Raw genomic sequence first — 13306 nt, 5'->3', positions numbered from 1 at the left:
TAATTAAAACAAAGAAATAACTATATAATAAAATATAAATAATAAATAAACTTGATAAAATCTAAATTTTTTGTCATAAATATTAGAAGTCATAACCTTTTACTTGGTTTTGGTAACATTCAAAAATAATGTGTAAAACTTTATAAATAATATTTTTAGTGCTTGAACTCATATTTCAAGGTACCTGTTTGATATTTATGGCCACTTCAGTGACCATCTTGATACCGTTTTGAGTTCAGTGACCAACTTGATACATTAAGCCCACTTCAGTGACCAACTTGATAATTAACCCTAAATTTTTGTGTGTTGTTAATATATCGAATACAAGTCAGGCCTGCATTATATAGTAATCACATGTGTCATGTCAACTGTTTAAGGTAAATTATTATCTTTTTTGCCTTTGGCAGTGAGTCCAAATAACTTGCATCAAAGTTTGTAATACGAGTGAAAAAAAAAATGAATTATTTTTTATTTTACAGTATCATCATAAAGCTATAAAAAAATTTCAAGAAAATGATGACAGTTGTTCATACACTAGAATTTTAAAAATAAAACTTCGACGAAATAAGGATAACCAAAAACTCACAAAGAATATTATAAATTCAAGAACTATATTATGTCGCAAATTCATCTGGACACTATACCGTAAATGTAATAGGCTATATCGCGAATTCCGGTTATTAACAAGTGTTTGTGTTTACTTTGGGGCCGTTTGGCTGAGCTTAAAAGAAGTGACTTATTACTTAAAATAAAGAAGTGGATTAAAAGTGATAAGTTGGTTTAAACTTATAAGCTATTACAAGTGTTTGGATACCGTGACTTATAAGTTTTATAAGTGTTTGGATAACTTAACTTATAAGTTGATATAATTTCGTAGGTTTGTAATATAATTATTTGATATTTACGAAATAAATTGAGAAAAGTTGATGAAAATATTAGATCGAATTAATATTTATCTTATATAAAAAAAATGGTTTTTGGTATGCTTTGTCTCTCATTTTGTTATAAATTTCATTTATTTATTTCTTAAGATTATATTAAAAATATAATTCAGGAATGAATGAAAATATTTAACCAAACTTCGGTTATTAACTTATTCAATATTCAATATCAATAACTTAAATAAGTGAAATTATGATTTGAAATGACTAAAATATCTCATATTTAACTATTTAAATGATCCATAAATGTGTTTAAAAATTTATATAAATATTAATATTAATATATTTGAGTATTTCATAAAATTGAAGACAAAAGTTTAAAATAAAAAAAATTCTTAGATTCAATCACCTAATGGATGGAGATAATATGAAATAACAGCAGGAAGAAAAAATAAACAAAAAGAGAAAGCAAAGGGGAGGAAGCTAGAGAAAGCAGAAGTTGAGGTCCGAAAAAAGCCGGACTTCGTAGCTTCTTTTCTCTGACTTTTTTTACTGTTTTTAAGTGCTTTCAATGTTAGCCAAACGCAGAGCAGAAAGAGTGGACGTGGGCTTCCAGGCTTTTAAGCCCAGAAGCCCTATTGCCAAACGCCCACTTTGTCAATCTTCAAACCGCTTATTTCTAGTATTTCAATTCTTCGTATCTCTTCCGTCTTTTCCTTGTACCCACTTTTTTGTTTTATCTTATTTTTGTAAGAAAAATTTAGGCCAAAGTGCTTGACGTTATCACACCCATCTTGGTCAAACTGATCATCACTTGAAGTCCTCTACCTGGACATGCTTGTCTGCTCCGAAAGCTTACGCAGACCCAGGCTCTTCCGAAATTTGAGTTATTTGGGGCTAAACTTCTAAATTACTACCTCCGTCCCATTTTATGTGAACGAGTTTGACTTTCACGGAGATTAAGAAAAGATAGTAAATGTAGTTGAAAAGTGGGTAAAGTGGTGGGATCTATCAATATTTAATAATAGATTTGAGATAGTGGAGAAAAATAGTGGGTGTAATAGTGTTTATTTAACAGTAAGAGAGTATAAAATATAGAGTTAGTGGGTGTAATAGTGAAAAGTAGTGTTCAAAAATAGTAAGTATTCTAGGTTCATTTTTTTGGGACGTCCCAAAAAGGAAAAGAGGTCACATAAAATGGGACGGAGGGAGTATAAAACTAAAGATAATCTTTAAAACTAAAGATATATCAGTCAAATTATAGACTACGCCTGATATATAAAACTTTTATATGTATCAGTCAAATTCGTGCATTGCTTTTCAGTATTAACATAGTATTTGTAATTTGTAATATTTTAAATCATATATAGACCATTTTAGAAAGTGTCTCGTGCCTTGCACGAGTTTTAATGCAAGATTTTATAGCGGCGAGGAGAATAAGTATTAATATATCCAATATTCCACATCCAAGAAGAAATTATAAAACTAAAGATAATCTTTAAAATTTGAACAATGAATAGTATGTTTAAATTTAACTCACTAATTTGAAAATTATTTGTACAAATATTTTTATTTTTTTTAAAAGTTACAAATATTTTTTATATTATAAGATTATCACCGTCCGTTAATTTAATTCAAGTCACTGACTACTAAGTACTAATCAGAATATTACTATCAAGATTATTGAAATCAAAGCCGGTCTATTTGATTGTATTAAGATTTTAATTTTTGATGTACTTCTTTTTTAATACTCACCCAAGTAATATGTCAATTCTAAAATTTTCAAATCAATTGAAAATTAATTTTTGAATGCTTTTTTCGTACTTAAGTCACCAAGTTGAGCGAACATGGACGAAACTCTAACAATATTCCCACGAGATTTTTTTAATATACAAAAAAAATATAATTATAGCTGATTAGAACATTATTTTGAATGATAATTCAGGAAATATAACTTTCTTCAGATAAAAAGAAAATAAAGTAAAAAAAGGGAAATTTATAAAAATGTTCTATATTCTCAAAAATACAGTCGAATGATTGGACAGTTAGTTGAAATCAGCTGCACCGTATTTTTTATAATTTTTGTAATTATGATATTTTTAAAGAGAAAAACTCAGAAAATAAAGAGGATAAAAGATACGATACGCGTTGGCAAGAGAAAGCAACGACGTTTCACCGCCTAATAACGCACACACATGACACACGTAAATCTCGTCTCTGCGTGTCTTTTTCTTACACACTCTCTTCTCTCTATTACACACGTATACCCTTTTAAACTTGACTCCCCCCATTCATTTTCAAACAAATTAACTCACTCTTTTCTTAACTTGCAGACACCCCATCATTCATATATACTATACATACCCCAAATTCTTGATTTTTATCATCTAATTGTATTAAAATTTCAACATGCCTTCTGGTGCAAAGAAGAGAAAAATTGCTAAGAAGAAGAAAAGTCTGCAGGCATCATCAAGCAACCCCAACTCTTCAGTTCAATCTCAAGGTGTCTTTTTTTATTTTTTGATTGGTTGTTTATGCTAATTTGTGTATACCCATTTGTTTTTTAATCAAGATTTTTGTGATCCGACTTTAATTGAGGTTGTGGTGATTTTAATCAATTTGTTGGACCCCATAAATTATTGTTTGAATTTGATTAGTTACATGATTCACTTAAGTTGCACTAGTAGTTTGTGTGCAGGGCCTTTCCATACCGTATGAGGGCCTAGGGGTGAAATTAAAATTTTTGGGCCTCCAAAAAGAATTTCTTATAAAATATTTATGGTACTGAATTCAAATTTAACTAAATACGGTAATACATAAATTATAATGAAATTAAGGTAAGAAACCTACACAGTAGCCTTTCAATTTTTGAATTTTGAGAAGTAGATTAGCTCAAAATGTCATGGGCCTAATTGTGTGAAATTTGAAAGCAATATAGTAGTATATAATAACAAACGGATTCGTGAGTAATTGGACAAAATCTGTTTAAACCTTAATTTATATTATATATGGTTAAATTTTGGGTCCTCTAAAAGCATGGCCCCTGGGCGGTCGCCTTGCTTGCCTTCCCTCCGGGCCGGGCCTGTTTGTGTGTGTGTTTTGGAAGTTACAAGTAGTTATTGTTTTTTTTATACTATAGTCTAATTTGAGTATGTGTGTTGATATTTTCGTAAAAGTCTAAATTTGTTTTTGTGAAGTTATTAAATCTATGATTAAGGTATGTTTGATTCATAATGAGCCCAAGGATCTGATTTTTCTGACGGGGTATGTTAATTTGTTTTCTTTGGTTTGATTTTTGATTGATTTATTGTGAATGGACAAATCTATGCTAGGGAGTGATGATGTGCAACATTACGATGACAAAGGGAGTGATACTGGCTCTCCTGCATCTCAGGAACATTGTGACTCTGAGCATCCACTTGCAGAGGGCGATCACAAAGACGTAGAGAAAAGAGCAGGTGGTTCGTCTGATCAGTTGGCTGTTTCAGAGCAAAGTTCTCAGGAAGTAGGAGTTGGTTCTGGAGATAATGTTGCTACAGAAGAAAATATTATTCAGATTGATTGGGAATTGAAGTCGGAGGAAGACTATGGAAGCAGGGATGGAAGTATTGAATCCAAAGAAGTGCACACTGGGGGGTCATTGTCAGGGAGCTCTGGAAGTAGCGACGATAGTAGCCATAGCTGTTCAGATGATGATTCTCGTGTTGAGAATAAGAGGGAAGTGGTTGAAGCTGGACATGCTGTTGATGCTTTGTGGGAAGCAGCAAACCAAGTTGGTACCACCATTTCAGCTGAAGAACACAGTGATGCAGTACGTGAACCTGCCTGTGTCAAAATTCCAAATAAGTCTTCAATGATAAAAGAGGTAGTTCAAATAGACAAAAGTCCTATTGGTGACTATCCTGCAAAACCTGTGGATAATTTACTAGAAGTTCAAGAAGTGGGTTTTATACTGGAAGGTCGAGAAAATGCTGATAAAAATATACCTAGCTCTAATAACAGTACTGGAATTTCGCCGGTTCTGATGGATTTGGTATTAAGGAAAGATGATGATAAAGAGGTCATAAGGACAGAAGAAAAACCAGCAGTTCCTGCTAATGTGAGTAATTTTGTTGTGGAAGGCAAGGATGCTAAACTGCGGGTATCCGTTGATGCTCCCACTGTCCATGCTAGTAAAGATGCAGGTCACATCAAAGCTTCTGATAGTCCTGAATGTTCGGAGAGCAAGGTAATGGCTTTTGGGTTCTTGTTTTTGGATATGCTCTAAAGTTAAATTAATATTTGGATAGATGAAGGCTTATATTTGTTATCTTGAATATCTTGCAGGCTCTTGTAGCCTCAGCTCCACAAACAATGCAAAAAACATCCTTGAAGAGTTGTTGTGGAATCTTTGAGCTATTTACAAGCTCTGATAAATGATTAGCGGTGAGTGGCTTTATATGATTATACGTGATTTTATTTTTTATCTCCATATTTTAAGATTATCTTCACCTGCATGTAGCTTCTCATCTGCATGTTTGTGAAGAAATCTTTAGTTTATACAGATAGTTTTATATCTTTCACATGGTCTTGGTTATTAATTTTGTATCATACCAATCCTAGGATATCTAGGATAAAGCTTTACCTATAGCAATTAAATAATAAGCACATCTCCTCTAATGGCGTCATAACTTTCTTTTTATTCATTTTAACGATTGACAGCTTGGTTTAGAATTACGAAGTTATAGGGATGATGGTATGTATTGAAAAATCTTTCTGAATTTAATTGTTTTCTCTTATTTTCCTTGTTTGTATAATTGAGTTGAAGCATCGACTCAAAATATTTCATAGATCATATCCTGCTTAATATAGTCAAACTCTTCATAGTCAAGATAAAAGTAGTTTATATATCTTCCAGTATTGAATAGCCAGTACATCGGTTGAAAATCTAACCTAGAATCTCGATAAAATTAATAAATTCAGGAAAAGACACCTAACCTTAGAGATTGCATGGACAAACTTAAATCATCTCCGCTCTTCACATAGACCAGTGACCAGTCCGTGGTTGATTAGAAATACGCTGTATTTTGGCATAATAACAAGATGAGTATACTCAAGAGAATATAAGACTAAATAAGTGAGTCTTGAAGATTTGTGGTGTATATATTGCCCAACTTGTTTGTCTAATATAACCCTGATGTTTAGATTTTATTGCTTTCTCCTTTAGTCGTGTAAGTGGGACTTGACAGTAGCCACTAAAATAATAAGCTCAGGAATTGCAGTCACTATATTGTATGTTTAGAAGTACAGCCACCAAGTGGTTGCTTTGTACAAACTGAGGTGCATTAGAACATCTCCAAGAGACTCTTCATTTAGGCTCCTAACTTGAGATTTGAGGAGGGAGAGGCAAAATGTTGCTCCAAGAGACTCTTAAGTGGCTCTTAAATCACTAAGAGCCTCTTGTTTCTCTCTCCTCTCTCCTCAAAGTTAAGAGCCACCACATGGCTCCTAACTTATTTTTTCACAATAAAAAAATCCTTCCCTCCAATTCACCTCCATCTTTCCCTCTCTTTTTGTTTTGTTTCCCAATATAGTGGAGCCCAATATGAATAAAATATGAAATAGAGAAGAGATATAGAGAGCATTGTTGGAGTGTACACTCTTAACTTTGTACTAAATTGCTACTTACACAACATGTCTCTGCAACTGTGTTAGACTTAAGATCCATATCAAGAATCCTGACATCATTGAAACTTAAAATCTGATGCTTATATCTGCTGCAGTTGTCAAACACCCTTACGGATTTCCAGTAATCCTCTGCCTTGTGCCAACAAGGCTGTCGTGTTCTTTCTCTATCTAACGATTTTATCTATGTATATTCAATAAAGTATTACTCCCTTCATCCCCCTAAATTGTATACATTCGAGGACGGGGACGCGGCACGCACTTTAATGCTCCTGTATAGTATAGTTCTATACTTTTTTTAAGATTTTCTTTTTTTGAATAAAAATTTAACATTTAAATTTTTATTCAGAAATAGAAAATTTTAAAAATAAATTATAGAACTATACTTTATAGGTTTAATTTTTTATTCAGAAACAGAAAATTTTAAAAATAAGTTATAGAACTATGCTTTGTAAGAGTATTAAAGTGTGTGCTGAGTAGTGAAAAAAATACGTATAGAAATGAGTGTGACAGAAAGAGGACTGAAAAGTGTGACAGAAAGAGGACTAACTGAGGGATGTTATGATACCTATCTAATATTTGAGTAAATGGTGGATGGTATTAGTTCTTAGTTATTATCCGAACATGTACAACAACTTGTGAATTTTTTTTTGTCAATGACGGTTTCAAACCGGGTGTTGGCCCCCATGATCACCACATCCATTATTAATGCCCATATCACGATCCGAAAAAATAGCCCTAAATATTATTTATTAACGTTGTATCGTGTAGCGTTTAGGATATTCATACAAAACGCTACATCGTCTAGCGTTTGGTTAGGGTTAAGAAAATGTATCATTCTGTTAGGGTTAAAAAGAACAGAACGCTTTTTGTTGAGGTTAAAACAACAAAACGCTACACGATCTAGCGTTTTCTTCGTCAATAACTGGTGTTTGGGGCCATCTTTCCTAAATTTGTTATTATGTACATTACTTCTCCATTTTGTGAGATGTGGGGCCATTTTTCTTCCGAACCAGACATGGTACGACTTGCCAACCCATTTTTTCTACTTCTGCGTATAATATGCGTATCATCAAATTAATACCATCCCTACCTCATGATTACACCAACTACCATTTTCATGATCATATATCACAAGATATGCATATTTAGTAAAGACTTCAGTGAGTAGTTGGGAATTAGAAGTTGTCATACTAATAGTCATGTATTTGGATCAACCTTAATGTTTAAAAACAATGGTCATCAATCACTAAATCAGTGACTCCTACAACTAGTGAAGAATAAAGTTTGGAGGACTTGCTTGTTGATTATTTATTTATCTATTTATATGATATTGATTAAAGTCATGTTTTATTCTTGTTATTTTAAAGTCATCCCAATGTATATAAGTTATTAGAGTGAACTAACTTATAGTTGGGGCAGGAATTTTTAAAGCAGAGCACCAAAATATCAGTATTAAGAAATCCAAAATATTAATAATTTTAAATTAACCTTCCGAACCAAAAACATATCCTTATTATTGGGATTATATTCTGTAATGATGTCTTGTTGCACATGTTATTATGAAATGTGATTGTTAAGACTTATAAAGTTCAAAGTTTAAAACCCTTTGCTGTTACCTTTTCTGCAGATTCACCAGGAGTTTCAACTGGGGGTGAGGAAGCATATGAAGCAACGAGCATATCTCTTGTGAATTAATTAAAATATGAGGAATGGTATCTCTTGTGAACTAATTAAAATATGAGGAATGGTAGTGTTATTTCAGTAGACGGTTTAAATACCCATTTTAGTTATACTTGTGATTGATTGGCAAATAATCAACATAACCCAATACTTGTGATTGATTGGCAAATGATCAACTGAATATGTTTACTTATATGTGATGCTGTGTATCGTGTCCACGCTTCTGATCAGTAGACATAACTTTTTTACTAGTTTGCAACTTGATCCGGATCCGAAGCAAGTTCTCAATGTTTCTGTCATTTTGTTGTTGGTACCCAATCTTTGTCAAGTAGTAGACCTTTTTATTAGTAGACTACTACAAGGTTGGAATGTTTACTTGTGAGATTAATTTGACAAGTTCTCCGGCAGCCATCAGCAATCCTCATCCGAGGCTGGTTCAGAGATTCAAATGAGTAATTTATTGGTAGCAAAATAAGCACCTTAATCTTGAACTATCCGGCTGAAATGAAAATAGTAATATTTGTTAAAATATTATCAAGTTTGCAGAAATTTCAGGTTAATTGAGTTGGTTCCCTGTAGCTTTAAAATCTTTTAGCTGATGCAGTGCATGCCTAAGCTAATCTAAGTATTTGTTGCAATTGAATCTTTTTGTACACAGACCACACAGTTGAAGTTAGCCATAGAAGAGCAATGGTACTACAGAGTTCTTAAAAGGGAATATTAAAAAATATCATTACAATTCGCAACTTAGACTGCCCTGCCCTGTCATGAATTCCAAATATAAAAACGACCCTAGGTGATCTGGTTAAGGGATAGCTGTGCTCGAAAATGTAGAACTGTGCACATGCCAGCCTTTGCGGACAGACTTGTGTCTACATATACCCAGATATTCATCACAACATTGGCCTTTTCCTGTGAAGAGTGAAAAGTCCTCAAGGAACTTACTCAAGAAAGTTCTGAGAACTGACATCTTGAACTGAGATCTATCTCCCCTGTGTGGCGAAAAGCCTGCAGTGGAATTGCAGTGTCTGAATGGATAGAAGATCAGTCCAAAATTGGTGGTCTAGAAGAATTCCATGTGGGTTCTGAACTCCTCCAGCATACCATATGTTGCTCAACCAGTCATTCTATACAAGTATCATGACTTCCAAGTTTTTTACTATCCAACTCGGAGTAACTCATATACGCAGGCTCGGTTTAATTCAGATAAACTTCCATGGTTTATGGAACTTAACAAGAACAATAACTTCAGTTGTTCCACTTCCGATTCGTCTAGATATCTGCATTTCAGGGTTCTGAAGATCCCTATTATGCAATATTCAGTTTCAACAGCAACAACTTGCTTACATATTGTGTGAGCTTCTTTCCTCATGTTTCTAAGCACTTTGTGCACCTTCAAGAGAGGTATCTGCAGATGCTGCCTTTTATGCTCTATCACTAGTTTTCGCCGATTTGACATAGCCTCTAGTGAAATTGCCAGAGTAGCAGCCTTGTGATTAATATTTCTTTTCGAAATTCCAAAGCTTCTGCTGCCTACATACCCAATATATACAGCTTAGAGCATGGTCTGGGAGGGTAAGATGCACCCAGACCATTCCCCTACTCTAAAAGAGTAAGTAGGTTGTTTTAGTAAAGGCCCCCCGCTTAGTGCATGACAAACACAGGGAGTGATATAGATATAAACAAACACACATAAAGATACACTAGTGTATATGAAAAAACTGTAAGGCCTAACCCACCGTATACCCCAAGGACCCAAACTCAACCACTCTAATACGACGTTGCCGATCAGCCCCTATCTAATATCATATCACCTGTGAGATGGCAATTTATCTAAACTGTGTTATATATACTAATTGGTAACCAAAACCAAAAGTGTTTGCTTCCTGCACAAACCCAACCAACACCCGGTCCAAAATACCCATTTCAAAATCGAATCCATTTCAAAAAAAACCTTTAATGCCGAGCACCAAAAGTTACAGGCAACTAATTTACTTAATAGTTTTCAGTTTCACTAATGCAAACCCATCACATCCGCAACTATCTGGCTCTGCAGATAAAATTTTAGAGGAAATCATGCAGCACAACAAATGCTAAAAAAAATTTGCAATCAATAATATCTAGTTGGTTCCTCATAATCACGAGGATGACAAAACGAAGCTACACATACAAAGGCTTACTTACAAATCAAATAGTAGAGATAAAGGGTACTCCCTTTTATGCGAACTCAATTTTCGATTAGAGCTAATGAAAGGGAAACAACATCGACAAAGTTTATCATATAGCTATCCTGGTATCAAAGAAGCTCATGAATATCCATCTAAAATCATGCATCTATCAAGAAACAAATTAAATTAGAACACACACGAAAAGGATTACATAAGAGGAATCAGATAAATAAATCAATCCCCATATTGCATTAAGAAATGCACATAAGACCGATAAAACATCATCATCTTCCTCACTATACTAACAAACTAACACAAATGGGTGGATATTTATAAGATAATTCACAATTATACACAAATAAAACTAACTAATTTATATTGGTAATCTTAACAACCAATAGACATTACACATAATTGCACATGTATGAAGCATGTATATCCCTTAAAATCAGAGACTCTCTCCTGCACGCCCCTTCTACACTTTAGTTGCCAAAGCTTGATGAACACAGTGTGAGGTTTTCCTAATTATCGGGCAAGGTAATTTTGGGCCTACCCACTTCACCGGGAGATCTGTTGGATCTATTTAGTTTTGGTCCAATTTGAAAGTAAAAGGTTTGGAAAAGACCGCTGGGGGATTATATTTTTTTAATATAATGTTCACTTCCCTTCAATTTTACTTGCTCTCCTCTAATTCTATTTTCAATTTTTTCTTAAATAAAATACACAGAAGAGGAAGCACAGAGAATCGTGTCGAAATTATCATCTTATTCGAGGTACTAATTTTACGAAAATCATTTATCTAATTATTTTTGTGAGAAACGATCTAGGAAGAACGATCAGGAGTAACCATAAATACAGTTAAACCTCTTTAAAGTAATACCCCTCGGACCGGTAAAAAATATTACTTTACCGAATTTATTATTTTATTGATATAATAATATTTTATTAATTTATCGATAAAGTACTATTTTATTATTTTACCAAATTTCTATATGTTTATAAATTATAATTCATTATTTTTAAAAACAAGAATCAGCCGAATTCAATGTTTTTGATTTAAAATTAATTTTTTAATAATTAATCATACGTGAAAACTAAATTCATGCATGCACTAGATAGAGTATACATGTTACAACATGAGCAAAATATACCAGAGTTATTTATCCTTTACATAAAGTCAAAGATGAGGTTAATTTTTGTTTTGGTGGAAAGAAAAAACAAGTTATCATAGATTCATATTTTAAAAAGGACTAAATTTTGAATTCATATACATTATATATTATATATATATATATATATATATATATATAATTCATGAATTATTACATTTACATATTATCTGGGCGTTTAATGAATTCCTAAATTTTTATTATCTTATGCTTTTAGCGAAAATATTACTTTACGATATTGGCCCAAGTTGGGATCGACAAAATTTATTATTTAAACGAGGTTATTATTTTATCAGATATTACTTAATCGAGGTTTAACTGTACTCTAATTAAATCACGATTGTATGCATCTTCCGTAAAAGAAAAAGATATGTTGTGCAAGGATCAACTATGTTTGTAGTATTAGTTTGATGGATGCATGATATTATTATATTATGAGCTTAACGTAACGTGTTGTAAAATTATATTCGCTGAGACGTAATGCTCGGTAACTTAATAAAATATTATATCTAAGGTATCAATCGTCCACCTTTTCCGACTTACTTTTCACAAAAATGTATCTTAAATAAATTACTTGCGATCCAAGTCAATAAATCCTTACTCTATCTTATGCCAAGACTTTTTTGCTGCACTGCAAAAAATTAATCATAAATATTATCTATAGTCACAGTTTTTCACAGTTGTGATAATGTGCTGTTAGATCGGGTCTGTTCACGATTTTTTCAATGAACAAGACACTCCTTTTTAATTTTATCAAAGTTCAAAATTATTTTCGACTAATAAGCCTGAATAAAAGTTCACTGTTAATTCACACACGAACTCAATGAAATTTATTTTACAACAAATTTACAAATTTTGAGAATGTTTAATGGTTCTTTTTTTTTTTTGAAGTGATTTTCTAGAAAGTCTAATAAAGGGTGTGTATTTGATTGAGATTTCAAAGAGGGCATTCAATTGAGGGTCTAATAAAAGGTGTGTATTTGATTGAGATTTCAAGGAGAGCATTCAATTGAGACTGTTTAAAATTCATTAAAATCTGATAATATTCAAATGATGATAGATTTTTTTGGATTTGATAAAACGATGTATTTTGTGACATTATCTAATTTTTTTATTTTTTTTGACAGAAATTTATTTTAAGTTTTCTAAAATTGAACCAAAATTTATGAAATTTTGAAATATTATCGGTAAATATTGTGCGTAAATACAGGTCATAAATACAGCATTTCGAAGAACACATCCAAGCCAGGTAATGCAAGCGTGATGCATCTTATCTATACATTAAATGTTATCCCTGTTTTTTCGCTCTACTGCTATTAGTAACTCTATCAAATCATATGAAAATTCTAATAGAAACGTGCGCATCTATATTAAAAACATCGGAGTAAATTTTATTGCGACAATTAAATCTATGTGTTGGAGACTTTGGAGTGCGATGATGACTACAAGAAGAATTAAGTAGAGCAAGTCTGTGATGCTCTCATCCGGCCATGTGCACGGTAGTACTACCTATTGGCTCATTACCTTTTTAGTTTTCAAATTAAGTGAAGTTTGACTGAAATTTATTAATATTTTATCAATTGACAAAATTAATAAATTATGTCATCGGAAATAAATTTTAATCTACTTTAAGATGTAATTTTCAGTTTTTTAAAATAATGAATGAGTGACTTATAATCTTTGGTCAAAACTTAGTCAATTTGACCAACAAAAATAGAATTGTGACAACTAAAAAGAACGG

General features: G+C 32.4%; 1 protein-coding gene and 1 non-coding gene across 3 annotated transcripts; one reads left to right on the top strand and one right to left on the bottom strand.

Moving 5' to 3' along the window:
* Positions 1–3095: 3095 nt before the first annotated feature.
* LOC108204526 (uncharacterized) lies at positions 3096–8479 on the top strand. Of its 2 annotated transcripts, XM_017374018.2 has the most exons (4): positions 3096–3384; positions 4214–5109; positions 5208–5306; positions 8176–8479. In XM_017374018.2, exons 1-3 carry the CDS (start codon positions 3291–3293, stop codon positions 5298–5300), a joined length of 1083 nt encoding a protein of 360 aa, XP_017229507.1. In that variant the 5' UTR covers positions 3096–3290; the 3' UTR covers positions 5301–5306; positions 8176–8479. The 2 variants fall into 2 exon arrangements, with proteins under 2 accessions (XP_017229507.1, XP_063941907.1); XM_064085837.1 differs by lacking the exon at positions 8176–8479 and having other exon boundaries at positions 3173–3384; positions 5208–5563.
* Positions 8480–10614: 2135 nt separating this feature from the next.
* Positions 10615–10688, bottom strand: LOC135149988 (small nucleolar RNA U31b). Its single transcript, XR_010288343.1, has one exon. It is a non-coding gene; the product is annotated as a small nucleolar RNA U31b (small nucleolar RNA).
* Positions 10689–13306: the final 2618 nt, after the last annotated feature.

This window comes from Daucus carota, chromosome 1, assembly GCF_001625215.2.
Source record: "Daucus carota subsp. sativus chromosome 1, DH1 v3.0, whole genome shotgun sequence".
Taxonomy (NCBI): domain Eukaryota; kingdom Viridiplantae; phylum Streptophyta; class Magnoliopsida; order Apiales; family Apiaceae; genus Daucus; species Daucus carota.
This window is presented reverse-complemented; position numbering and strand designations above follow the sequence as displayed.

Excerpts from the sequence above, each read along its gene's own strand:
- LOC108204526 (XM_017374018.2), top strand. The coding sequence starts at position 3,291 with ATGCCTTCTGGTGCAAAGAAGAGAAAAATTGCTAAGAAGAAGAAAAGT. Across the intron at positions 3,385-4,213 it reads CTCTTCAGTTCAATCTCAAG|GGAGTGATGATGTGCAACAT; the intron begins GTGTCTTTTTTT and ends AATCTATGCTAG. Across the intron at positions 5,110-5,207 it reads CTGAATGTTCGGAGAGCAAG|GCTCTTGTAGCCTCAGCTCC; the intron begins GTAATGGCTTTT and ends AATATCTTGCAG.